This window comes from Drosophila pseudoobscura, chromosome 2 (genome assembly GCF_009870125.1).
Source record: "Drosophila pseudoobscura strain MV-25-SWS-2005 chromosome 2, UCI_Dpse_MV25, whole genome shotgun sequence".
NCBI lineage: Eukaryota > Metazoa > Arthropoda > Insecta > Diptera > Drosophilidae > Drosophila > Drosophila pseudoobscura.
This window is the reverse complement of record NC_046679.1, coordinates 11,695,663-11,723,615: the sequence shown is the minus strand read 5'-3', so window position 1 is coordinate 11,723,615 and position 27,953 is coordinate 11,695,663. Positions and strand designations below refer to the sequence as shown.

Sequence of the window (27,953 nt, the reverse complement as noted above, 5' to 3'; positions counted from 1 at the left end):
CACCCACCCCCCACTATGCATATGCCCACCCACTTTCTTGGGAGCATCTTTATGCTTGGTTACACAAATGCCGTAGAAACCGTTTCATTCATTTCTTTTCGTTACATTTCTTCGCCTTTCTTGCCCTCTTGCATTCTCTTCCATTTCATTTTTGCTGGTTTGCCAATCAAATGGCAAAAACAACCTCAGCAAATGCGAATGCGAATCCGAGTGCAGGAAAAAACCCAGAAAAAGGCCAGAGCTCCTCTGCTCTCTGTCCCAGTCCCAGTCCCTCCCCCACTCCCAAAGTTGTTTGCGGGTGTAATGAAGCGGAAATTCGCTGTATGCCATATGTCAGGAAAAAAGAATTAAATCAGAATCCATTCGGCAAACCCTCCAGGTACCAACCAAAGCTCCAAGGACCTGCCCGGAGCAGGGATCAGCTCAGCTAATTGCTCACTTTGATGCGAGTATATTTTTTATTTCGTTGTTGGGGTATCTCGGTTCGGAAGGGAAAAATTACGACTGCACTTGTATTATCTACAGAAGTATGCATCTGGGGATAAACGCGTAGGGAAAAATAATAAAAATATTTTAAAATAAGCGACGTAAATATTAGGGTATGGCTTTGCAATTGTTTGGAGCTAATGCTCTTGTTCTAATGGCTCTTAAGATATTTATATAATTGTGGTCTCAGTTCATACCTACCTCGCCCTTTTCTTACACATAGGCAAAATCGTGGTCAAACGCGCATTTCTTGTCCTTTACGGCCACGCCCTGCATCTTTATACCTTAAATCATAGAACAGTAAGGCCCTAAATTAAAATCGAACCACAGAGAAATCGTATTCTTTAATGTGGAGTGGGAGATGCCGAATAAGCCCGGCAGTTTCCAACGGAATTGTTGCTAGTTTTCTCCAGGCGTTCCATGATTTAGATGCGTCTAACCTTCCTCTTAGAAGGCTCCTGGCTATAATCTCAATTGTCGTTAGCAACGAGGATTAATGTCCATCAATATTTGGCTTGTGAAACCAGTGGGTGCTATGCAACCGATGAGCAACCAATGGAAATAAGTCAATGTTGAAAGTTGGAAAAGTGAGTGTTTAGCACACCACTACAGATACGAGTTTGAGCATAAAGTATAATCTTGTTCTGACATTAAACACAAATCTCCAAGAGAATGTAAATTGACAGCTTGGAGAATAAAGAGGAAATTGTAAAGCACTTCTGCAATTAGGAAAAACCATCTTCATCTCCATCTGCATAAATGTCTTCAAGCTCAACGGACAGGACATGCTTATGCGTCAAAGGAACTTCAACAGTTGGAAGCACCGATGTCATAGAAGAGCCAATGAATTCGATAAACATGGTTAGCAATAACAGAGCCATGGATAAGGCAAGTCAAAGCCACACGAGCCGAATGTAGGAGGCGGAATGTGTGGGCACTGGAGCAACTCAATTAGGAAATTACAACTTGTAATTAAGCAAAACACGGACTGAAAATTGAAATTCCATAGTCGTGTGTGTGTGTGTGTTTCAAAATAATAACAAGCTATTCGCAATTATTGGATTATGAACATTTTGGCCAGGGCCTTGTCTTAAGCAGGCAACAATACGCAAAATTAACAAGTTTTCACTGGATAATTGCACATTAAGCCATCGGCAAATGCAACGGCATCGACATCGACATCGCCATTGCCATCCCAAAGGGCATTATCACAGACGGACGGACTGGACAATCAGAGCAGAAGTGCAATATCGATTGGAAGACAAGTTAACCTTAACTCGCGATATTCCCGCTCCCGAATGGGAATACATAAAATTACTGCGGAAATAAAAGGATTTTCAGCGGGGAAATGCACTTCGGGCCATGTCAGGGCCGATAATATAAAGTTTGCGCAATTGCCACCAAGACACTCAACGACATCATTAACGTGGCACAAGGAGGGGAGGCGTGGAGTGGGGTAGGCTGGGGTTTTGTGGCGCGGCACCATGGCAGCACTGGCGAAGGCCAGGCCCGGCCACTCTTTGGGATTGTCGTATTGTTTAATGGCCGGCAGGCGCGACAGGCACATCGAAATTATGGCCGACTTTTGCCAACTCAATTAATGAAAAGTAAACAGACGATGGGCCTTTCACAAAGGATTCCCAATTTCCGTGAGAATGTATATGAGTTCCTATCGGATAGTGGTGCCCATTCAGCGACAGAGAGAGACAGACAGAGACAGGGACAGGAGACAGAGATGGGGGTCAACTCCTGGATGGCACACAATGCAAAATTAATTAGCTTACTTCACTTAATCGCTTGCAATTTGACTGCAACCAGGCCGAGAGGCAGAGCGCTTAACCTATTCCTCGACAGCAACATCCTCATCAGCATCAGCAGCCCCATCATCGTCGTGGCCGTTGTCCTTGTCCTGCTAGACATCGTCATTGTTGGCATCCTTCGTCTGCCCTGGCAACTGGCATGCCGTAAAGTAATTTGCATTTCAGGCTAATGCCATTTGCATGCGCATATTCCGATTACAATTTAGTTAAATTTGTCCCCCCACCCCCCACTACACCGCTGCCCCACTACCCACAGCACACCCACCCGCTGACGGGTGGCAATTGTCCTTGCCAGAGTTGAAATTTTCAACGAGCCAACTATTGACAATGAACTAATTGCTATTGTTGCCGTCTGGGGACATATTTCGACTGCAAATAAACTCGTTTCTAAAACGAAAGTCACTGCCAGAGACAGTAACAGGGCAGGAGACAGGGACACGAACAGAGCAAGAGACAGAGAAAGAAGCATAGACAGACAGACCGACAGACAGAGAGGGAGAGCTGGAGTTGGAGTTGGAGTAATAGTCAGAGTCAGAATCAGAGTCAGAACTATGCCCCAAGGCGGTTCGGGGGCAGCTTTAACTGGAACTCGTTTGCTGTCATCGTTGGCTCCTCCTACTCCTACTAATTCTCCGCAGCAGCCCGCACCCAGCCCACAGCAGCCCAAGCGGCCACTCAAATGTCTCAAGAGTCTCGCCATCCTGGTGCTGGACGACTGCATCCCAATCCATGTCCCCAAACCCAATCCCAATCCCAATCCCAGCCACTGGCACGGCACGCCCACTCCAGTTCCTGTTCCAGCTCCTGACACACGCCACACTCTCCAAATCGCAAACAATTACTTTTTGAAGTAGTGCAAACGCCCACTCTACCATCTTCCATCGACCGTCGACCACCTACTACTATCCAGCATCGACGCTGCACAATCACCTGTGCCTGTTCGTGTGTCTGTGGCACGCTGCTCACCTGCGCCACATTGATCTAGCCCCATTCCGAATGCCAGATAACGAACCATCGACGGAATGCCTCAAGCTCGAGCGAGCCGCCTGCTGTCATGGCGCATAGATACTCGTACAGCGGGTAACAAGATTACACATAGTATGGGAAGTCATGAGTACAGTGCCTACAGGCTACAATGGCAAGGCCACAATACATATAAGTACAAGATTGTTGCAGAATATTTGCTCATATTAAAAGAAATCATATAAAGGGGTATGTATATTAAGATATACCTAACTGAAGGAATTCTTAATGCATAATATACACATGATATTGGTATAATTTCTTATGTATGAATATAGTTATTGGTGTGAATATTCGATGTATGAAATCCAAATTACTGTGAGTCAACGTTAATTAACTTATAGTTCAAACAAAAATATTTCGTATCTTCGTATCTAAGCATCTTAGCTATTATCTGTAGAGTACTGTAACCTTGTCAGTGGCTTTGAAAGCACACATCGAGCACACCAGCACCGAGCACCGAGCACCGTCTAGCGCTATGGATGGCACGAACCTTTGGCAGCAATATTTTATAATTAAAATTTCAAATGCTCGCCGGAGGGCGGAACAGACGGGGCTTGGGGTTCTGGAGATCTCATTGATATTGGTAAACGCTTGGCTGGCTTCACCTATAGCTATCCTCTTTCGCCATAGCCACTGCTCCGCGCAATTCAATTGAAAGAGTTTCAGGATAACTATGTTGTTTTTGTTGCTGCTTCTGCTGCTGCCGCTGCTGGTTTTGCTGATGAGGTGGAGGTGGAGATGGAGTTGCAATTGCAGGCAGAGGAATTGTTCCCTGAGCTGCGAGAAATACTCGTATATAACTAAGTATTCAATATGGTCGGTTCAATTTTATAGCCGCGCACTTACAAAATGGTGGTGGCAGCCATTAAAATTGGTAGTTAGCCGGCCATAAAGCGAACTGCAAATGGTTTAAGCGCTTTACGACTCTCCCGAGTGGGGAGGACTATTCATTCGGTCAATCAGCTGATAATGAACTGCAGAAATGCCCGATTCTCACCTGTGCCCGTGAATCATTCGGCGAGAAACAACTACAATGGCAATTACGAGGTTGCAAAATCAGGATCCTTCGCTTATCCTTTGCCGCAGCCGTACGACTATGGGCTGTCGGGCTGTCGGGGGGGCAGAAAAGGGAAAAACCAACCAAGTTTCTCAAGTATTTATGAACTTTGTTAACAGGCCAAGAATTACAAACTTGTGAGCGGGTTGGGGGTAAGGGATGGAGATGGCGATGGGGATGGAGGGACGCGGCACACGGACACTTCTGAATGAGAAATTGTGTGCAAAAGCGACAGTGTTCGTTGGTGCCAGCCAGTGAAAATGAATTAAATGGCCACGCCCACACACACCTACACACTCACACACACACAGCTTCGTTGTGAAAGGTGCACTAATTGCCAACAACTCGCCGGACAAGTTTACGGCCAAGGTAAACGCGGCCAAGCTCCGTAGGCCAAAGTTCAACGTGGCTCAAGTTTTTCGACCGTGCAACGCCTACTTTTCGTGTGTCTGTATGTGTGTGTGTGGGTGGGTGTGCATGTGTTCGTGCATGTGCTTGTGCGATTTTGGTGTTGCCTCTTTGGTACTTCACCTTGTGCAACTTTTCCTCTTACTTGTACTTTTGTGACTTTTTTCCACTTTGAATTCCGGCTGCACCCAGGCCCATGCCCATGCCCAGGCCCAGGCTCCCAGGCCTTTCTTCCTTCCTTTCTTTTTTCTCTGTGACGTCGCTTTAAGGCGCCTTAATTTCAATTTAAACTTCAGTTTTTTGCCTTTGTCTACGGCTGTTTCCTTTCGCCTTATGATGTTTACGACTTGTTGGTTTTTCTTTCCATTTTTTTCCCCACGTTAATCACTTTTCTTCATGGCTTTTCATTTGGCCTTACTCAATTCGCGGCCTCCGAGCTCTGGGGGGCTCTGCCTGATTTTATTAAAGTACCATAAAACTACATCAATCTAATTAATAAAGTTTACCGTCATTTTGTATTTAAGAACTACTGAGAGTGCACTCTCTACTCTCGACTGAGTCGGGGCTTTGGATTCGGTTTAATAAGCGGAAAATGCAAAAGAATCTCTTATGTTTGCAAACCCATTAGTTTTTCAGTCGCACTATGCTGATTCCTGAAGACAGCAAATTGGATACATGTCCTTTAACACATATGTACATATCCTTTAAAAGGATTACAATGCATTTTATTAATACATTTATTGAATTGACATAATTCCATCTGCGAAACACAGAACCTTTTAACTCATTAACGACACAACATTTCGTGAAACTTTCACGGCTTTCAGCGCCATCTTTTTAAAATTTTTATGGAATTAATTCACGTGTAAATGGAGTGACACGTTTAATCTGTTTGAAAACACCTTTAAAGCATGATTTTTCCTACATATTTTATACAAAAATATTACCTACCTCGTTCACTTTTATCTATGATGTCTTAAAATTGATATGGAGATAAAAAACCACTCCATAGACAAAGAAAACTAACACACTTCATAAATCCGATTTATTATTTATCAATTGTTTTCAAAACTGCTAGACCAGACTCCTGGCGGCTAAGAAAAAGTTTGTGTTTTAATGGCTCTGATGAAAGAGCATATCCTACAAAAGCATTGCGATATAGTGCGAAAATCTCTACTAAAACCAAATGGCTTTAAAAACATTGTGCACTTAAAATCTGATATATGCTTATATAATTCATTTGGTTTACTGATACATCGTACGAATTGCACAGAAGAACTTATACGACATCCGCAGAAACTGACAAACGAAGAAATGATTTTAGGACGAATTTGAAGGGATATTCGTTTGGTTGAACTTACGATGCTCATGGTCTCAATGGAGATATCCAAAAAGACAGTGGCCGTGAGACAGACAGGCTTCTGGGCGCGAAGGGCCAGTACGATGAGCATCTTACGGAATCTGGGATCGGCCTCCGACCAGTTCATATCATAGACTGCATAGCAAATGCTGCCACTCTGCGAAAAAGGTGAGAAGGTAAGGTGAGAAAACCCTAACGATAAGACATAGCCTACAGCATCGATTAGCATCTGGCTGAAATTGCAGATTAGATAGATCTCCGAATTGGCCGAGATCAGAATTAGAATCAGTTTGGCCAGCATTTCGGGACTGATGCCGATAGATATCTGGAATCCCACAAAGCAGACCAGCGTCGACGATGCCAAAAAATTCAGTAACAGCGCCAAGCCGAAGACCTCGTTCATCACGTCGGTGAGGCTAAGGGGGGAGGTGAAAGTGAGAGTGAAAGCAGTCTGGTAAGGGTATCTGGAAACCCACCCGAGAATCTTGTTGTGATAAGCGATCAGTTCCTGCAACTTCTTTAAGTCCTTCTCAGCGCCATCCTCCTCGGACTGTGCTCGCACCGTAAACTCGGTCAGGGACTTGGCCAGACGGTCAAAGTGCATGATGACCTGTATGGCCACGGCGAAGATCATGAGGTCGGCGGAGATGTGGCCGCAGGTGGCCGTGTACCCAGCCATCGACTGGGACAGATACGTGGGGTAGAACTTCCAGTTGTCCTGCCAGGTCCAGGGAGTCAGGGGCACATAGGGGACGGACTGCTTGGCGTGCGGCGAGTGCAGAATCCATTTCTGAATGGAGTACTGGCAGATGGCAAACAAATTGTAGGTGATGACGAGTGTCATGTAGAGTCCGCCGAATCCCTTCGTGTAGCGGAGGCAGCGACGCAGGTAGCGACGCACGTCGTACTCCTCCTGCTCCTTCTGCCTTGCAGGCGGAAAGACGGACTCCATTTGGCGGACCAGATTGGTCAGCTTCTGCTTCTGCAGGAGGACGGCGCCGATCTTCAGATCGCCCACAATCACGAAGCCGATGTAGCTCATCACCATGCAGGACTCGATAAAGTTCTCGTTGTTCCTGAAGGACACGTAAACAAAGAATATCTCCAGTGCCAGCACCATATTCGCATTGATCATGTGGAGCAGGAACAGGAGGTGAAATCCAATTCCGGGCTTATTGTTGGTTCCCGTCAACTCGTACGGGTTCAGACCAATCGTACGGTAAAAGTAAATCGGCAGCTTCATGAAGTCCTCAATGACGATGTACGCATTCTTTGGCTTCTCGGATTTTCCCCGTCGACTGAAAATCTTTTCCTTCAGAAACTTCACCGACATGTCTGCGATTCCAGTAAACAATTGATGGGTGCCCAATGCTACCTTGTCTTTTATAGTCAGGATTGCCATGCAGAAACCGCAAGTTTTTCCTTCCAAAAATCCTTCCATTCCTGCTGAAGGACATACTCGTACGACTCAAATGAATGGTTACCCGCTTTCTTGTGGAAAATGTTTGCGGTTAATTTTGTTGGCACAACAATGTAATTGAGCTAAAATCGATTGATATACCCAGTCCAGATCAATAAAGCCAAGAATCGGGCTTTCGAGATTTTGTCCAAGACTGAAATGCCGTTTTTATTGCCAGATGAATAATTGCTGGCTACAAAAGAGCATCGTTTCCTGTGCAGATAAGTTTGATTACAAAACCGGGATCAGAAGTAATCAATCACAGAGAAGATTAAGCATTGAGAGCTCTGGCTCTACTCCGTGAGCCTTTTACATGCTGCAGCGCTGCATGTGGCCATTATGTAATTTCATTTAATATCACGCATACGCCCTGTGAAACTGACTCAAAGTGCAGCGAGAGAAAAGATGCTCGGCTAAGAGGCTGAAGGTGATGCCAAGAAGTGGGGATGCATGGCGTCGGCAGTCAGCACCAGGCACCAGGCACCCGGCAAACGGCAGCCGTCGGCAGGCAACGCACTTGAGTGCAGCTTATTTTCCTAGGCTTGCATAATTTACGAGCATTTTCATTGATGATGGCAGAACAGCAGCACAGCAAAGGCAGAAGAGGCAGAAGAGGAGCTTAACCGGGACACTTTGGGCAGGTAAGAGTCGGAGATGGTCCATGGAGAGCGAGAGACACGCACAATGCACATACTCGTGCTCTCCCAGAGATACTCCATTCAGATACATAGATACAGATTCAGTCACTTAAATTAGCCTTAAGTTGGCTGCAACGAGTGTTTTGCTTAGTTGCTTTGTGCACTTGGATAAGTGCAAGACGGCTCCAGGTTCTGGGTCCTGAGTAAAGGGTCCTGGGTCCTGAGTCTTGGGTCCAGTGCCGTCTCCATGAGGAAAGAAACTATCAACTGCACAGCGACATGCAAGACTCATGAGCTATGCTGTGCATAAGCTGCTGCTCATGCATATCCTAGTGGCATATTTCTCCTCTCCCGTTCCTCTCTCCGTTCCTCTTCATTTTATTTTACTTGACTTTATTTTTTGTTTTTTGCTCAACATGTCCAAGTTTGTGACTTTGTGAAGCTAAAGTTTCGCTCCAGTCCTGGCTGCGTCCCCCTTGATTACTGCCTTTTTATTAGGTACCCAAAAGCAATTTAAATATGCTCCTGCTGTTGTCAATCCTTTTGCAGGTTCTTTTTTCAACGCCCTACGGCACACGAGAGTGCAGCCAAAAACGTGTATACAAAAAGTATATTAAACATCAGCATAACTGGATGATACTTGTATTATCTGGCTTACGACTGGGAAAAAAGATGAGTCTTGGGGTGAAAAAGTTTTAAATATTGTTAGCTGCAGCATTATTTTATTATCATCCTTATTATTTTATGTTGCCGATTGCCAGCTCAACAATTTCCGAATGTGTATCCTTAATGAGGCATGTCGAAGTTTCCTCCGGTATTTAAGGTGCAGCCGCCCATGGAGTGGCTTCCCGACTTCGTCGCAGTTACGTCTCCCAACTTTCCAGCATCCTCCAGCTTCCAGCCTCCAGTCTCGGGTACCCCCGTTGCATTTTCAATTTCGTTGAAACAAGCGCAGGAAAATGGCTACGAAGACAACACAACGTGAGCCAATATAAAGGATGCGATACATGCTCCTCATCCGCCCTTGTAAGTCTCTTACTGTTAAAAGCACACTTTGTCATGCCCTTTCACATACGAAAATATGATAAATAATAGCTATAAAGAGATATCTCTGGTAGGTAGTATTTTTCGAGCGGACTCTTTAGATCGATGAAGCGTATAGACTGTATGATTACTCATCTTCTTAAACAAGCCAGCAATAGGAGTACAAGGAGAAATATAATGTCTTGGCAGTCTCACCGAAACCTTTTTTAGGACCTTTCTATTCGAAATTTAGCTATGGACCCACACATAACTACCACAAAATGGTACATAAAATGTTCATTGTTCTCATTTAACCATAAACTTATATAAATAATCAATTAGATCTGAAAGTGTGTGTTAAATTCGTTGCAATGCTTTAGCTTTGCTTTGACATACACGTACGAGTATGTATCCTTTTTTTCATATAGACAGAGTTACAGAAAGACAGACAGGCAGACGGGGGACGGGCACCCACACTCGCACACATGCAATCACCCAGGGCCAATGTAAAAGGCTCGATTATGCTCCCAGCGGGTTTCGGTGCCTTCCAGCGGCCAAGTTTTATTATCAGCCGCGCCGAGAGACGCCGCAGAAGTAGCAGCGGCAGCAGCAGCAGGAGGTGGTTGGGTGAAACCGGCAGGACCAAAAGCAACAACAATAAAACTCATAAAATATGTTTGCCATCAGACACAAAAACACAAAGACAGGCAGCCGTTTTTTATACCCTTGCAGAGTGTGCAAGGAGGCGAGTATTTTCGAGATGTTTGTAAGGGAGACCCTTTGATGATCAGCTTTGCGCTAGGATCGTAACTGTACAAAAGTAATTAGACTAATTTGAACAAGTTTCAGCTTACAACACAGTCAAGATCAATCATTGTCGATCTAGCAGATACTAGGTCGGTGTATGCCATACATCCCTTGTCTTTCTTGTGTGGTAGAGATCAGACCCTGCAAGGGTATCAAAATGCTCGACACTAGCTCGCCTCTCATATTTGATTTAGTTGTATTTTCTGCTTTATTCTTCATTTAACAGCATGCCCCTTGGGAGGTGCAGAGCCCACCCACAAGGACGCTCCTGCACTCCTCTTTTGTTTCGGACCACTCGGCGCTGCTTTTGGGCTTATTATATTCTGGCCTTACACTCATTTAAACCATTTTACAGTAATTTTGCTTATAGCTAATTTTAAGCTATTGCCCTGCGGCCAGCCCCGGCGCCCCAACCCCCCACCCAAGCTCAACTCCTTGCCACCTGCTCTGCGGTTTGCTGCCGCCGATTGCTGCCATTTTTGTTTGCGCCTTTTCACGTATTCTGCTGTTTTTTATGACAGCTATTGCTCCGCCGAGACAGCGACTGTTATGGCTTTTCTTCGCATTTCCTCACTTTTCCACTCCTTCATTTCTTTTCCGTTCATTGCGTTGCCATATTTTGTTTTGGTCTTTGGCCAGGGCCTAGCCACAAAGTATTCTGTTAATTTATTATTTATTAAACTTTTGGCATCCATTAGCCGGCTCAAACTTTCACTTTATAAATTGACAATTTGTTATGCTGCTCCGCTCGCTTTCTATTATTTATTTGCTCTCTGCTATCTGTATCTGTGTCTTTTTCTAGGCACTGCTGAAATTATTATCTATCTTTCATATCGAGCACTGGGAATTAGGCAAATCTCCGACTCTGCATAATCCTGGAGCGGGCATAAAAATTAAACATTAAGATGGCAACGGCACGGCACGGCACGGACTAAGCCGAGATCTCTGTCACTTGAGGTGCGGAAAAGAATTATGTATCTGTGCGGGATTTGCTCGGAACTTGTGCAGCTTAAACGCTGTGCTGGGGTTAAACTGTCGTGCGGCAGCCTCAACCACTGGAGCAACACCAAGAGGAACGCTCGGGAAAACAATGAGAGCTGCCACAAGAGCTGCCCGACGCCGGCACTGGCCACACAGCAACAAATTCTAATATTTCTTTTGCTTTTGTTTTTTTGTGCCGTCTTGCTACGGCCGCCACTGGGGCACGCACTGTGGACTCGGACAGTGGGCTGCTGGCCTCAAATTGAGTTGTGGGACCGTTCGAGACCGTAAAAAACCCAGCAAGTGCTCTCCCAGTCCGTGCCACTGGGGCCAAGCGCCAATGCGACAAAAGTCAACTGCTGCAAAGGGAGACGGCGATGGACAATGGACAATGGACGACGGACCAAGGACCTGGTGGCCAAGTCTCAGTGCGAAGATATTTATGGCCAATGGCCAGAAGCTGCTGGCCTGAGCGGTTCGGCTCTGTTTGTAAGCCGTTTAGGGTTCAATCTCGATGGGGTCGTGAGTCGAGGTCTATCCCTTGCCGCCAACGCGTCGCATGAGTGATATGTATGCCGTCAACAATCCAATTTCACGAATGTTTGCTGTTTCCCGTCCTTCAGTCACAGTCCCAGTCCCAGCCGCGGCCTCTGCTCCTCTCGTATTTGGCCAAAATGAAAGGAATTATCGGAATGCACATTTGATGTTGTTCATCTGCGGCAGGGGACAACAGGTGTGGACGGTAAATCAAAACTAATAAATTGGCTAAATGCGCAAACAGCAAGTCAGAACGCGTACGACTCTCGACGACGTGATACCTACTACTCGGATTTATCTACGAAAAGGGTAGTTTGTGAATAGATTTTTGTACATTTCCTAACTATTTGTTTTCTGTATTTTAGCGAATCGGTAGACTATAGATTTTGTAACACGTAGTTCTGTTTTATTATTCCAAATTTGAGCACAATGTCTTTATATACAGAATGCCCTGTTGGGGTACTTTTAAAGAGTATAAACGCCAACTGTTTGTCTGATGTCGGCGTAGCGGTTGCATATGTCAAATACCATTTATGGGGGATTTGAAATTCATAAAAAATCAGCTGCAAATCGCACATAATCTCAGCTGCTTAGCGGGCAGCTCTGTTAGGATTAGTTTACTAATTTAATCATGGAGAATATTTCAAAGCCGCCATCAATAATACTTGTTCCGGAAATAAATTAAATGGTAATCAAATGGTGGGCATTGGCCAGAGCTTTGCAGATAAGAGTATAGGTGTGTATTTTCCAATGATGAAAAGATTTACTTCAAGACGATCGGATAATTATCACAGCCGAAAAAGCCACTCAAAGTTATGACTTTCTGTTGCCCAATTGAATGTAATGGAAAGGTATGGAAATCTAACCCAGAATGTCTCACAATATACTTTTATCCAAATCTTACTCAGCCTTTTGCCTCAAGCTCTCCTCAATCGCCACTTTGTGGCACTTCATGACACACGAGTAGGTCTGATCCACACCAGAGATAACCCTAGACATAGCTTCGCAAACCAGGGCAAAGCAAACACATTTCAATTTCCCAACAAATCCACTTTGGAATGTTAGCTGCACTTGCAACATCTTGCAACACTCGCCGCCATTCGATACAGGTGCAAGGGGATGCCAGCCTGGGTGGAAGCGGATACAGACGCAGGGAAACACACACATTTAGCTTTCGCCCCCCTTTTCGTCCATGCGATCTCTGAACGTGGCAGGAATGGGCATTGAGGAGGGGAGCATCACTTGCGCTACATTTCAGGGTTTAACGAATCACCTGCACATACTCCCCGACAGTCTCCGACAGTCCCTGGTGGCTCACCTGATGCGCTGTTTACAGCACTTGAAAATGAAAATAAACGCATTTCAAGCTAATTAAACAATAAAAGAGCAAAGAGCACTAGGAGCGCCCTGCCCCCAAAAGCAAATGGAATAACAAAGAAAATAAAAATGAAGGCAAATTGGAGCAGAAGAAGGGTCCTGGGTCCCTGGGAAAGGGAAAGGGAAAGCGACAGCTGAGAGAGGAATGTAATTCAGCAAATAAAAGTGCATGGCATTGGCATTAGTCGAGGGTGTGGGTGTGCGAGAAAGAGGGCGTGGCACTCTCACTCGTGCCCCAGCCCCTGTCCCAGCCCCTGCCCCAGCCCGTGCCTGACAGCTGACAAACGCGCGCGCGACTTGAAAGTAGGCAACAAAGACGGCGACGACGTGGCACAATGATGTTGCAATTTAATTTGTATTGTCGCCGGGAATTGTAGCTGGCGACACAATTGCAGTGGCAGCAAAGGGGACGACTGGTGTGCTGACAATGATCACCCTGATGATGATGATGATGATGGTGATGCTGATGAATCCACTTAAGCGTCAGGAGCAGCGTCAGAGAACCCGTAGCAGCAGCTTCACAGCAGCCTGAGACACAGAGTGTCGCCTAATTGAACAGCCAAAGGATGACATGAGAGACAATGGCAAACCTGGCACTATGGTACACGTGAATATGGGCGTGTCTGTCCGGGCGTGCTTAACTAGGAAACTGCAAATTGGATTAGCTACAAAATAAAGTACTCTAAGAAAAGCTTTCGAATCTAGCCCCCGTACCGAATGGATTCAGCTAATCAGGTCTCATAGCAATAAATATGACTTGGCTAGAGGGAGCTATTACCAAAATTCGACTACTTTTCCTCTACATTCACCAGGCTTTCACTTTAAAAACATCGCCTTTCAATGAACAAACTTTAGGAACTGTGGTTCTAAATATTTTCACATAATTAACTGAAGCAGAGGGTATAGTCTCTCCCACTGTCTCTACATACAGCTGCAATAAATGGGAGCCCTATACGAGTTTCTTTAAACATAATTTACATGTAGATTGGACACCAAAAAGTTCCTGAAACTGACTACATTCTTAGTCTACGACCTACGACAATGTATGTATCAAAAATGCAGCATCGCATATAAAACTGAATGCATATTTTTAAAAACTGTTTAATCTCTTCAAAACTCTTCATTTATTGTTAAAATCAGTTTTCTTTCAAGGCCTTTTGGCTAAATAAATTGCTTCTGGAGCGATTGACACATGGAAAAAAGTGTGTGGGAAGGCTAATGGGTGAGGCTCATGGGCTGATGCTGGGCTAATCGCGGCACAGCCGCTTGGAGGGCGGCTCCTCCTCGGTGGGGGCTATCGACTGCAGCAGCGCCGAGTGCGTGTGGCTGCCGAAGAGCGTCAGCAGGAGAGCGACGCCGTAGCCAGTGGCACGTTCCCCCTGTAATCAAAAAGTTTGAAAATATAAATATGCTTAGACATAATGGATGTACAGGCAGATCACTTACGCAATGGACGGGCGTGGCCATGTCGACGTGCATCCAAACGCCGTGGTAGTCGAAGCCCAGATGGGCGGCCACAAAGATGCCGGCACACGAGGATTGCGCATTCTGTCGATCCTGGAAGCGGAAAGGAAATCAGAGTGAAACATGAAGACATACTGATATATTTTCTCGTGTATGTGTGTGTTTGTGTTTGCTGTGTGGCATGCAACAAGCAAAACTTGGCGTCGCTTTATTAAAAAAGCGTCCTGTGGTGCGACGCAACAAGGAAATATATTTATAGAGACGGATGTATGTTCGAGGGAAGTTCGAGAACAAGGCAGGATTTTCTTGTATTCGTTTTTCCTTTCTTCTTTTTTTTTTTGTAAACACCAGACTGAAGGCAGAAAACCAAAGTATAAGCTACAAAAAAGGATAAGTCAGAGGAAGGGCAGAAAAAATGGCATTCTGCAAATGAAATTGTACACGGCACAAAGGAAATTAGTCTCTTTCAGTTGTTGGCATTTCTCAAGTGCTTTAGGCATTCCTTCCTTAAGCTAAATGGATTATTTCATTCAAAGGACCACTACGATGCCAGTATCGGAAGGTGAGACAAGCCAGTCCATGGCTAGGCATTCCTTCTGGGCTTTAGGCTTGCACTGAGAAATTCTTGGGAAGATCATCTTATTGAGGCCTTTGGGCCCTCCTGCTTTTAATGAGGGTCTCTACCTCTAGCCACCCACATGGCTTTCGGGCCGGGTTCTGCTGGATCACACCTCGCTTGTGGCATGTTTGGGTGTGCTAATGCCTAAATTATATGCCATGCACTGGCAGCTGCGTGGCGGAAGCAGTCGCTCGACTAACTTGAGCGGAAATTGCAGCGCTTAAATGCCAAACATAAAGTACACACACACACACACACGAGCAGCAACGACCAGCCAAATAAAGGAGGGACCAACGCACACACTGGCGCACAGGCGAGCACCCTGCTGCATGCTGCCTGCTGCCTGCTGCCTGCTGACAGTTGGCCAAAAAAAGGAGTTAACTGGCAGACTTCACCAGCAGAAGCAGCAACACCAACAGCAGCGACAGCAACAGACTAGAGCGGACAGGACGAGCGGACAGCTGGGGATGCCGTGCAGTGAAAATTACATGACAACGCGCGTTCTGTTGCTCCTCAAGATGAAATTCACACACACACACACACACACTTTACGCAGGGAGGAGGACGTGCAAACATCGTCCGTTGTGAAGCGGAAGTCAAAAGTCCATTGAAGCAACAGAGCCAAGATGGCGTCAGGCAGAAAAGATCCAACCAGAAGAAGGGCAGCACCACACTTGACGTTTGTTTTTCTTGCAGTTGTTCAAAAAGCTTCTTCCTGCGATGCTGATGCTGCCACTGCTTTTGGCGGTTTTGCAGCTAATAACAAGATTTTGTTATGAAACTTGCGGCAGTCGCCATTCCCGATACGAGCACTCCATTTCGCCCAGAGCATGTGTGTCTTCCCGAAACTTGCATCCTGCTAAATCAGTCGATGACGAGCGGAAGTGCTGAGACCAGATTGATGCTGTCAGAGTCCAAAGAGGATCTTACAGTCTCTGACTTTGGGCACCAATAAAGACGATATCTTGAAGTATCCATATTTCATAACCACTTTCGTTACGTCCATCCCTCCCCATCAATTAGGAAGAGAGCAAACCCACCAAAAATCGAGGGCCTTCCAATCTCAAAGTATCTGTGGCTCTAATTAAATGTTTAACAGTTGTGCAATCCCCAGGCCGGAACGCACACACACACACAAACAAGCACCGGCCAAGTCAGCCAGATCCGGATTCAGGCCGAAGCCATGGCCGGAGCCCCAGCGTGCTTCCATCAATAATAGCAAACATTTGTCAACATAATGTCATTAACATTGATTGCATTAGGCCCGCCATTGATTGTCTCTCCCTCTCCCCATATCTCGCTTGGTCTTTGGTAAACAACCGAGGACCAGGCTGGGCGTACGCACAAACAGATAGGATCTGCCACGCACACAGTCACTCCCCTGTCCTTCAGTTTGACAATGGGCCGTCGACTAATTGCGCTTTAGAACGTGACCCACACAGTCCAGTGGCAGCACACAGTCTGCCACAGTCGGTATCCAGCAAAACCGAACCATCGCCAGTCCCGTTCCGCAGATGACGGACATGCAAGTGTCGGCTTTGACGGTAACCAGGTCGATGCGACACCATCCCGATTCGCATCCAGCATGCCACATGCCACATGCCGCATCCCGTATCCGCAATTGGCGATTCATTTGCGATTAACTTGATGTTAAATTAGCCGGCGCGCAGCGTCATTGTTTCGCACTTAAGCTGCGGTCTCTGATATTCAATCTGCGATACATGCCATGTGCAAAGAGACACATCCAGGGGGCGGGAGGCTGACAAAAGATTACACCACTGACAGGCGTAGAGCTGCTTGCCACGCGACTCACTCCCGGGCCCGAGCCCCGAGGCAGGAGCAGTCAGTCTCCTCTGCCAGTGAAGTATCAATTACACATTCATTCAATAAGCGAGCATCGAGCAGCCGGCAGCAGTCAAAGGGATTTGCCCTGCCAGACTCGGGAATCGATGCTCTGCCGCTGAAGGCGGCAACAATTTTTATTCAATTTTCGCCGCGACGCGCTGCACTTTAAAAAACTTATCATCCCAGACGGAGGGAGGAAAAGAGGGAAAAAGTACTGGAAAATATTAGAAACATTCGTTGGGAGATGGAGAGGAGACCGCTTCAGCTTTTTGTCGGGGCTAAAGTTGAGCGGAAACCGGAGCATAACAAGCGGAAAGATTTCCGCGAAGGCCGCGAAAATGGCGGCATTCCGAAAATTACGTGACTTGCCACACCCACTGGCAGAATTCTCAGCCCTCCCGTGGCATCCATATTTAAACCACTAAGCCGGGTCATTATTTATGCACTCGCAGGCTTTACCGTACAGTACCCGTACTTTAATCAAAAACTTAACTCCGGCTAAGCATAACCGCAACAATAACAACAGCATCGCACCGACGGGTATTCCCCGTCGTTTACTCGCCTTTGGCGCCTGGAGGTCGTGCCGTAAAAAACTTTTGCCGCATAAAAAGTTCAATTTAATTCATTAAACCACGTAAAAAGTCGCCCTGCAATTGAATTTAAAATGTCGACGCTCAATAAAAGTGTAAAACAAAGCCAAACAAAAAACAATTACGCATACGCAGCATGGGTCGCGTGGGCTGACGCCAAAGTAAAGACACCGCCGCGACACAGACTGCAACACGTTGCTGCCACAAGATCGTATGGCTATGGCTGGATGGGCTCTATCTAAAATTCATGCCCATCCCCAATGCTGGCAGAACATTTTACGATTTAACATAAAAATCAATTACCAACAATGGGAAAATTTCCCAGTCATAAAATGGCGAGGCGTCTTTCGACTAAGATTCCGTCCCGCCATCGCCCGAGAAAATTGAGAAACAATTGGAAATGTTTAAGCAAATTTTATTGTTCTGCCGCCGTGTTGCTTATGTTTTACTTATAGCAGTCTTTCATCCCGAAAAAAGTCACTCCACTCCGCCCGCTGATGCTTAGCAGAAGGCTGCCCCAGACAGAGGAAGAAAAAAATCTTCTGATTTAGGTAGAGGAAGCCACCCATGGAAACCATGGATTGGGGAGGCTGCTGGATGGCGTCTAGGTCGGCCAGTCGCGGTCATAAAGTTTCCGAAATTTGGGATGATATTTTTATTTTATTTTGCTTACTTTCTGTTTGCCTGGTGCTTAGTGGCTTGGAAGAGGGAATTCGTTCCTGAAACGCGCCCCGAAAATGCCAAGAAATTTATAATGCTCGAACTCGACACCCAAAAGGTTAAAGGCTACGTCAAAGTAATTCGAAGAATATCGTAATTTAATAGGAATTTTGGTGCCGCACTTGGAGACCATCGACCATGCAGATTCTGTCCATTGAGAAAGCATTTACTGCAATTTCTTTTAAATGGAGCGATTTGGAGCCTTTCAAACTTTTTACCTTTAAATTCTTAAATTCTTTAAATTTCAATAAATTCATTTACTGCCTTCTGCAGCTGCCACACACAGACGGCACAATATTGTATTGCATTCAAGGAACCACAACACAGAGAATCCTTGCAAGGAATCAGCAAGGAGAGCTACTGGTGCACGTATTCACAATATCTTAATTATTTCCATACACTACTCAAAAGTTACTGACACTCGTTAAACAAATGCCAATAGAAAACAACGTATGTAAATTATACATGTCGTGTGCATAACGAGGAATATTGTTATTCGACTCAAGACTGGAACCGGGGATCGGACCCGCCAACGCTTAAACGAAGTACATGTCGTGTGCATGACAAGCCGAGGTATTCGCCACTCAAAATTCAAAAGGCCTTCCGACTGCTCTAAATTATTAATAGTAATGAAATCAGCCTTTTAAGCAGCATATTCATAATTAATTTGATTTAAAATTAACGAATATTTAGACTATTGATTCGATTATTCCATACAAATGCAAATAGTCTCATTCAACAACGACACCCCATGGATTTATGGGTTTGTGCCAAATATTTATCTAATTATCAATCGACTGCCGTGGCATCATCCCACCACAAAAGCGACTATGTGGCACAAAGGATGCCAATGGCTTGCCAAAACTGGCAGTGGCCAGTGAGTTGTAATCAGTTATTTAAAGGCCAGATGGATAGACAGCCTCCACCTGAGCCACCTTCTGTGGCGAGAGAGCTTGCCAAAATAGGTCCCGGGCCCGGCCCCAGCCAAAGCCAAAGTCGGCCGCTAACAACACTCATAATCCCACCATTTAGTGGCCAGCCGGGGGAAGCGGGGTTGCCAAAGACAAAGGGCACAAAAAAATGCTAGCTCATGTAATTTAAACGCAGCGCCTGGGAATTTGCGTCAAATCCAGCCGCCAAGCAGACAAAAAAAAAAAGAGTTGCACCAACCCTCCAGATGGGTTGGCAGGTATTTCACCTTTTTTGCATTTAGCGTTGAATGCATTTGGAATTTAAAACACTTTATCACAGACACCCATTGACAAAGTGCGCGGCGCTGTCACATCAACTGCGACAGGGATGAGCATAGGCAGGGGGCAGGGGGCAGGGAAAGATGCAGCAGCATGGGGCATGTTGTGTGTGGCATGGCAAACCTGCAATGGTGTGATATTTTGACTTGATTCGTATTTTTTCCACAGGAGACACAAACAAGCGGGCGCCCCAAAGGGAAAAAGAGGTGAAAGAGAGCTGGTCGAAAATCAAACAGCCATCACTGGGAGAAATAAAAGATAGATCCCTAAAGAGATGCATCTATAGATGTTAGATTGCAGTCCAAACAGAAGTACTAGACCACATTATTAAACATCTTGATAGTTTATAAAATAAACCCCACAATTTGGATTCAGGCTGGTATTTTCCCATCGACCTAAAGCTCGTGTTGAGAACTCACCGTTCTTTGATTCAAGCTGATTCAATTCCAAAATGTTCAAAGATTTTACAGATTTAGATTAAAGCTAGCGGTGGGCAAGCTTTTTCAATTTCAGGCACAAGCCATGTATGTTGTTGCTGAATTCTTGGGACCGAGCCTGGAACGCAGTCTCGAATGGGAATGTTCGCAGTTCTTTCAATTTTTTATCGGATATCGTCTGTGCGAATTTTTCCCAGTGCACATGCAGGCACTTCCAAAAGCTCGACTGAGGGCCAGAGCCAAAGTTAGAACCAGAGGGAGAAAGAGTGGGACGGGGGGAGGGAGTGAACGATTGGCAGGTAGCCAAAATTGCCACGCCACTTGACCTGGCTGGCATTTACGCACCAGTCCGGACCCGTACCCACACCCGCATCCGGACCCGTCCTGTCCACCCGCTCACGGCGTGACAATGATGAATGACCATTGATCCGAAGCGTTTTCGACGTACAATAAGGTAACTCGATTTGGTTTGCTGTTGTGGCTTGGCTCGGGGCCCGAGGGCTTGAGCCGGCACCAGTGCAGCTCCGCTGGGATGGGTTTATTGCTCCTCGCCAGCCCATCCTCGCCTGCTGTGCCTCCTCTAATGGCTGCGAAAGTGGCTACTGGCATAGATGGAACGCCAAAGTTTTTGATACATGCGGCCGGGGCATAGGGGAGATTTGGTGCATGTGTGTGTGTGTGTGGTATGTGGTATGAGGTCTGTGGCATAAATCAGAGTAATACTAATCAATCTTTAAACCAAACATGACGTTCATCATTTTTCCGCAATGGTGCGGTGCGGTTCGGTGCGGTCGAGTGAAGACAAAAGAACAACATTCGAGTGCAAGCGATAAAGTTAATTAAAAATGTGTGTAAAATATCTCTTGAGCGAAAAAAAAACACAAAAAAAAAAGAATCGACTACAAGGATTCTTTCCTAGGGAAAATGAATTGAAAACAAATGAATAAAGTTACACCGGAACTTGATTAAAACTTTTTCAAAGTCACTCTCTGGCAGAGAATCGAATCTAGAGGCCGGGAAAGTTCCACACGGGTGTCTTCGATAATGCATAAATTAAGCTACTTTGGGGATTCACTCTGGCGCCGGCTCCGCCTCTGGTTCTCCCTCTGGCAGGATTCCCTCTGCCGCCAAAGTGATGAAGAAAAAGGACGAGCCAATGACTTGGAGAAGTGAGAAGAAAATAGTTTAGTTTAGGGGAAATAATTCGATTTTGATTAAGGGATTTCCGGAATTAAAAGAAAACTAAAGCCAAAGTTAAAGTGTATCTATCGTTTGTCCGTTAATTTCTAAATAAAAACAAAAATACTTAAGAATTGGAGCTTGAAAATCGGTTGAATGCTGTAGATGAGAATACAACTTGGAGTCCTTAATTGTAGGGCTCTATAAGTGGGAGTACAAGCGACACCAGGCCGAAGCTTTTTAAGCGCAGATTCCTGGCAGAACGCAACCGACCGAAGGGCGCTGCTGCATGACGCGCCACAACCTGTGGCGTACATTCAGGAAACATAGATATTAGGCTAATGATAGGGGGAAATTGGAGCTAAAATAATAATAATAAGTATTAATTACGGGAATGGTAATATGGTAATAGAACTCCGTGCCACCTTGTCTTTAAATTCAAAATTCCATTTCTATGGATCGATCTTATCGGTTCGTGTTTGGTATGTTGGATGATTTTCGATATTCTGTTGGTATTTCCCCTTTTTTTTCTTGAAAGCAGGGTAAAGAGTTTGTACTTACCGCCACAGAGTTTTTCATATCAGCAATGGCCGATGCGAATTCGGAGAAATGCAATTCGGGGCAATAAATTATGGGCGCCAATAAATCGCCGGATTTGCGTCCAGCCTGCAACGACTTGGCCTCCCATGTCTCCGAGTTTGTCAATATGGCGCCATGGTATTTGCCTGTTGCTACGCCCTGAAAAGCAATCGAAAGAATACTGAAAATGTGAGAAATGGCAAATGAAATATTCAATGGCATGGCTGAGAGATACATTTAAAAGTCACAGGCCCCCGCCCCCCTACCCCGTGCAAGCGGCAGTCCCCTGATAGCGATAGCCCCAGGGAGGGTTTGATAGAAAACAAGCAACAATCAACAAAATGCCAGCAATAAAACTGTATAGCAACTAACAATGTAAAAAGGTTGGCGAGGAACTAAGAGGAGCCGAGGGGAGCGCAAGGGAGCGGAAGGGAGCGGAAGGGAGCGGAAGGGAGTGGAGCGTGCCGAGAGGGTGCAGGAAGCAGCAACGAAAATTGCGAGCTTCCGACGCGACCAGCAATAAAAAGGTGCAAGGTTATTTAGCACAAGCAACACCCAAACAGCAGCCAGGACGGGGGCAAGGACTCCGTGGCGCGTGTTAAACTGCAGCTGGACAAATGGAGGCAGCAACAACAGGAGCAACATCAGATGCAGCAGCACACAGCCGAAAACAACAGCAAAAGGTGTAACCAGCAGCAGGAACATAAAATGTAAAAGCGCAAAAATTCACAAACACCAACTCCAGCAGTCCGAAGTTTTGATACCCTAAGCTATGGTGAAATATCTGAGAGACAAGGCCGGCGGGGTCGCCACAAGCGAATGCTTATAAAAAGAATACAGGAGATTACATGTCGTGTGCATGACTAGCAAAGATCTCGCGCCTTGGTACAGGAGTCTACTTGTGCGCTTTGTTTGTGTTTTGTTATTGGATTCTTCGGACCGAAAGCGATCACTAGATGTAACGACGCACCTTTTTAATTCTCATAGCTATGGGATTTAGGACATGGTCTATACATTGGATCATTGCGATTCTGACAGAACTTGGCAGAGGTTTAAGCCAATATTATTGCAATGGCTTTAAAACTAAATGTAACTTGTGACCGATCGTTCCGATTTGTCTTAAAGAGCTATCTGCATAGCAGGTATATAACATATTATGCCATATATTAGGGCCATAACTTTTCGAACAAACAATTCTGATTGATAAGAATCCTAATCCTAATTCCTGCCAATGAAAGGCATAAATCTATCACAACTACGGAAGTATGGTACTGATTAGCTAGAGATCCGTTCAGATGTCTTCCTTCCTTCAGGGCGATACAAACAGAGGGCCAATTGTGTAACACGCCCCGACAGGGTACACCAAGTGTTGGCTGCTGTCTGCTCGTTGCTGCTGCCACTGCACTGTTGTTGCTCCCGCTTATATGGCAGTGGCAGTGGCAGTTGCCCCAATGCTGGCAATTAATATTATTGCGTCCTGTCTGGGAGTTTGCCAGTGTGTGTGTGTGTGTGTGTGTGTAATGAAATTAAGCACAACAAGCGCCAAAACGGAATTCTAAACAAAATAGCAAAATGTGGAAAACTTCCAGGGTGGCTGTGTAGAGGGTGTGGCTGCGGAAGAAGAGGTGTTGCCTGAAGTGTTGGTCCTGGTTTTAGGCTGTGCGGCATTTCGAGGTATTTAAAGGCTCCAAGGAATTCCTTCCCGAAACAATGCACCCTTCTATGGCTGGCCAAAGCCTTTGGGTGCCACGCATCCATGTCCTTGCTGCTGCCGCCACTGCCACTGCCACTGCCACTACTACAGCCCGTGACCAGCTTCGATTTATTTCCCATCGAACCACAAATAACGTAAATTGGCATCATATTTTAAGCAAATTGCAGTCAAGATTTATGGTAATTGTGCGCCATCGCAGCAGCTACTCAGTTCCTGCTCTCGCTGCAATCGAAAACGAACACCACCCAGTCCAAGGTCCACTCCCACTCCCAGCCCCAGTCCCAGCCCCAGTCCCAGTCCCTGCCACAGCAAGCACCACCCATTCCCTGCTTTCCCCACCCAGCCTGGCAGCTACAACAAAACCCACAATCGAATCTCTTGCTGTTGTTGTGGTTATGGGAATACTGTTGCTGCTATTCCTCCAAGTTGCCGGCGAAAAAACCAAATTTGCAATTTATTTTTCCAATTAACCTCGTGACTTTTATAAAGCGTGGCATAAATTCTCGCATAAGAAGGCAACGGAGGTACACAAACATGTAGCCAAGACCAGGTGGGTGGATCTCGAAACGGGAACCACTTTGGATACTAGCAAAATAATTTGTTGGCTTCGAATTCGAGAGAATTACTATACCCCATAAAACAGTTTTGGAATTATGGAAAAATTAATCTACGAGGGCTAGTGCAAGATATTCATAGAATATCAAAGGCAAATAAAAGCTTTGTAGTGGAATATGAACTAAAATCATATCTTTCTTTGAATTTGATCGAAATCTGAATCATTTCGGCAGCTCATTTCTTAATAAATTAGTTAGTAAAACGACCGAGGGTCTCGACTACACTAAACTTGATACTCAGATGTCTTTCTGTTTCTATCCGCATTTCATTTGAATTTTAATACCCATAAAAGAGTATTCTTTTCGTAGCACAGACGAGTATGTACATATTTATGTGCCAGATAAAAATGCTGACAACGAAAGTATGCTGTTTTGTCCTGTTTTGAATAGTGTTTACTTCTAGAAATGTAGATAGCTGTAGTCGTGGCTCTGCTATTTGCACTACACCATACAAACAACTAAAAATCTCGACTTGTCTCATTAAAAAAAAAACTAATTTTTGTACGGTATTAGCCAAAGTTCTGCATCAAATATTATATTTTATCTATAACCCAGCACGAAAAAAATATATTTTTAAAAGAGACCAATTAATACCACGATATAAATGTAGTGGCCAGCACATGTGGATACAGGTTTATAACTTTTTACTTTAAACGCCTGTAAAATCATTAAAAAAGAATCAATCCTTGTGATTTTTTTAACAGAGATTCTTTAGTTTAGTCAGAAAGAAAAAAAAACAATAATTTCAATTCAAAGAGATTTTATCTTTTTCAAAAAAAGTCCAGGTATCCACTTTTGCACGTTTCAAATCATTATACTTTAATAATTTTTTTAAAATATTTGGCCTCAGCTCTTACTACATTCCGAATAAGTTTTGGCATACTCTCGACTAAATTTAGTAAGTGCATGCAAGATATCATGCTCCACTCCGCGTATACGAGTAAATTACCACACAAAATTATATTAATATACAAAAATATAATATTAAGAACTCTCACTTTGTTCAATCGATTGACCAAATACATGCACTTAATAGATATTGACAGAGCTGAATGCCTTTAATAGGCCCATTCTCTGAATGAGGCTAGAATTTCGACTAAATTTCACCTTGAAAAGATTTATCTTGAGAAATTTCACAGCTATTTGGGTGTAGCACAGACCACTGCTCTACTGCCAAAAGCCATAGTTCTTAGTTGCTTAAAACCAAGCGCTCTTAAGGGGAAATAAACAGACACAAAAGACGTATAAGAAAGTCCCTTCCACCTGCCTGCACAATTGAATCTATGCATATCACAAAAGAAAAAGGCAATGCTCACCTGAGCTCCTGTCAGTGTGGCCATATCGAGGATAATGTTGGCCTTCAGATCCTTGTTGGCAAAGCAAACGCCATCGGCCAGCACCAGGCGGCCCTCGGCGTCCGTGTTGTTGATCTCGACTGTGCGGCCGGAATACAGAGTGTGAATATCATCGGGACTGCAAGAAACGGAAACAATTAGTTAGATCCAATCCAAAGGGTAGACCTTGGATAAATAAGTACCGCGTGGCGTTTGGTCCCACAGAGTTTTCGGCCAGGCAGAAGACCGCATGCAGATTGTCTTTGAATCCGCACTTGACCGCCGCGTAGAAGGCACCGAGAATGGCGGCAGCACCGCCGCAGTCACGCTTCATGCCCGGCATGGCGGTCTTGCCTTTGATGCTGAGGCCGCCAGTGTCGTAGACGATGCCCTTCCCCACCAGAGCAATGGTCTCCTGGGCGCCTTTCGGCTGGTGGGAGAGCACAACGAGTGCGGGCGGGACGGCGGCTGCCTTGCCCACACCGTAGATGCCCCCGAAGCCGCGCTCCCGCAGCTCCTCGCCGCGAATGATCTGCGGCTTCAGCGACAGCTCCTGGGCTATCTCCTCGATGGCCTGGACAAAGTGATCGACGTTCATCTCGTTGCAGGGCATGTCCACTATGCGGGCCGTAAGACGGATGCCACGGGCAGTCTCGTTCAGGCACTTGACCTCATCTGCGGTGAGCGGATCACTCTCAATGCCGCCGTCCTTGTCGATCACAACGAACTCCACGTTGACCACGTTGCGACTGTTGTCTCCGTCCCCAGAGCCCCCAGTGGGGGACTTGGCCTGGGCGCCGTTTCCCGTCTTGCGGGAGTACAGCGGGAAGGCCCGCACCACGGCACAGGCGCTGGCAAAGATGTTCTCGCGCTCGCAGACCAGCACCACGCTCTCCTCGCTCACGTTCAGCACATGGTTCTTTACGAGACGCGTAATGGCATGGGCGCGCGAGGCGGTATTGTGTCGCGACGCCTTCAATGGGAGTGACGCCACTGTGGCTACATCCAGATACAGCGACACCTTGTCCGTGGGCGCTGGATGGAGGCAGGCAATGGCATTTAGGAAGGTCTCCTCGGTCACCCGCGGGCTGAGCTTGCTGGCCAGATCGTCAAACTTCAGGAGATTCAGGTGGCGCAGCTGTCCAATGATCAGCACCGGGTGCGCCTGCGGATCGCTGGCGCTGAGCGAGGCTTTAATTCTGATGTCCGTGGCCATCTGAAAGAGCAGCAGAGTGGGAATGCGTTAAATTCTGTTGGGCTATGCGTAAAGACGAGAGGCGATAAGCCGCACGTTCGTATCTAATCAGAGTTAATCTCTGATTTACCACACTGCAAAGTGCCCCACATCGTTATCAGTCGACGACTTTGCCCAGGCAACAAACTCAATTGATGCTGTCCACCCATAAATCACTCGCGAATGCCTACTGACAGAGATGCGTATTAACAAGCTAAAAAGAATGTCGTCACAGGCTATTAAAGGTGTTGTAAACGAACAAAATTCACAGTTCAGGCTCCCTCCAGCGAATGGCTACAATAGTTCCACACGTTCTTTTACGATTTATATATTATTTACTATTATTTTTTTATAGATTGCAGTAATCTTCTTCCCCAGCTGAAAGTGTGACACCCTTCGATATTGTGGGAGCAGCAGATTGTTCACTCTTTGTGAAGCATACTGTACTTAATGGACTGCACACATTTACGACTGCATTTACGTACTCTTTTGGAGATTGTTTCATGAGATTATTGCCAAGAGAGTATCGCCTAAGAAGCAAGTGACCTTGAGCAAGCGTAACGGGACCAACAAGTGGGTCGTTGACCGCTACGCGGGTGGTCCCATCTCGCGGGGCAGTGGGGCGGGAAATTGCAACGCTGCTCGACCGCGCGGTTCTTCTCCACAAGAATATTATCTTGTTTGTCCATTGGGTTGCGTCGCGCTGTTTATGCAAATATTTTGCGGGTTATTTTTAGCATCGCTTTTGTTCGCCAAAAAAAATTTTTGCGCAGCGTCACCAAGCGACTTGGTGCGTTTTCGGCTATCATTGGGTGGCCATTACTAACCTGGTGGACTGATCAATTTCAATCAGAATTTCAACCTCTTTTCGGAATTCCAACCCGTTTCGCACTTGTTTTTAAGCACTCACCTTTCCGATGCGGCTTCTGTGGCTGTAGAATCTGCGTAGGGCCTGGCCGCTGTGCAGCAAGCGCATTAACGGGAACTTTGGTAGTAGATCGCACGATAATGCTGCTCTGAAATTTTGCACTTGCAGCGCTATTTGATTCCAAAAATTTTGTTTTAGTTCAAATTGGCAGTGCACTTCAGTTCGAAATCAGTGTGACTGACTCTACGTTATATACCGAAAAATACGTCACAAATTTCAAAATATACAGTAAAAATACTGACGAGTTATTTTTATGGACACTCCATTTTATTCCTCGTTTTTGATATTCGGTTGATTAATACGAGGTAGCTAGGACCCGCAACTCTGGACTCGTAATTTTATCCGATTGACGAATTACTTTCCTATATGACTGAATAATTTTAAGCCCTCATCATTATTGGATAGTTTATAAAATAAGGTTTAAGCAACGACGGTCAAAAACAATTTCCACTAAATTATTGCCTGTA

At 45.6% G+C, this 27,953-nt stretch overlaps 2 protein-coding genes across 3 annotated transcripts; both read right to left on the bottom strand.

Moving 5' to 3' along the window:
• Nucleotides 1-5,865: 5,865 nt before the first annotated feature.
• Nucleotides 5,866-7,491, bottom strand: Or67a (Odorant receptor 67a). Of its 2 annotated transcripts, XM_002137332.3 has the most exons (4): nucleotides 6,634-7,491; nucleotides 6,372-6,573; nucleotides 6,159-6,314; nucleotides 5,866-6,096 (listed from the first exon to the last, which is right to left on the bottom strand). In XM_002137332.3, exons 1-4 carry the CDS (start codon nucleotides 7,488-7,490, stop codon nucleotides 6,043-6,045), a joined length of 1,269 nt encoding a protein of 422 aa, XP_002137368.2. In that variant the 5' UTR covers nucleotide 7,491; the 3' UTR covers nucleotides 5,866-6,042. The 2 variants fall into 2 exon arrangements, with proteins under 2 accessions (XP_002137368.2, XP_033241709.1); XM_033385818.1 differs by having other exon boundaries at nucleotides 6,372-7,491.
• A 6,593-nt stretch (nucleotides 7,492-14,084) lies between these two features.
• Nucleotides 14,085-27,675, bottom strand: grsm (granny smith). The gene is made up of 6 exons (XM_001358478.5): nucleotides 27,469-27,675; nucleotides 25,528-26,540; nucleotides 25,307-25,463; nucleotides 21,645-21,821; nucleotides 14,426-14,536; nucleotides 14,085-14,358 (listed from the first exon to the last, which is right to left on the bottom strand). Exons 1-6 carry the CDS (start codon nucleotides 27,532-27,534, stop codon nucleotides 14,227-14,229), a joined length of 1,656 nt encoding a protein of 551 aa, XP_001358515.3. The 5' UTR covers nucleotides 27,535-27,675; the 3' UTR covers nucleotides 14,085-14,226.
• Between the last annotated feature and the right edge of the window lie 278 nt (nucleotides 27,676-27,953).

What these genes read in the sequence shown, in the direction of transcription:
- Or67a (XM_033385818.1), bottom strand. Translation starts at nt 7,490, where the DNA reads ATGTCGGTGAAGTTTCTGAAGGAAAAGATTTTCAGTCGACGGGGAAAA. An exon ending in GCCAGATGCTAATCGATGCT is followed by an intron (nt 6,315 to 6,371) that starts GTAGGCTATGTC and finishes CCTTTTTCGCAG; the next exon opens with AGTGGCAGCATTTGCTATGC. An exon ending in CCATTGAGACCATGAGCATC is followed by an intron (nt 6,097 to 6,158) that starts GTAAGTTCAACC and finishes TTCGTTTGTCAG; the next exon opens with TTTCTGCGGATGTCGTATAA.
- grsm (XM_001358478.5), bottom strand. Translation starts at nt 27,534, where the DNA reads ATGCGCTTGCTGCACAGCGGCCAGGCCCTACGCAGATTCTACAGCCAC. An exon ending in ACAGAAGCCGCATCGGAAAG is followed by an intron (nt 26,541 to 27,468) that starts GTGAGTGCTTAA and finishes CTGCTCTTTCAG; the next exon opens with ATGGCCACGGACATCAGAAT. An exon ending in ATATGAAAAACTCTGTGGCG is followed by an intron (nt 14,537 to 21,644) that starts GTAAGTACAAAC and finishes TTCCGCTTCCAG; the next exon opens with GATCGACAGAATGCGCAATC.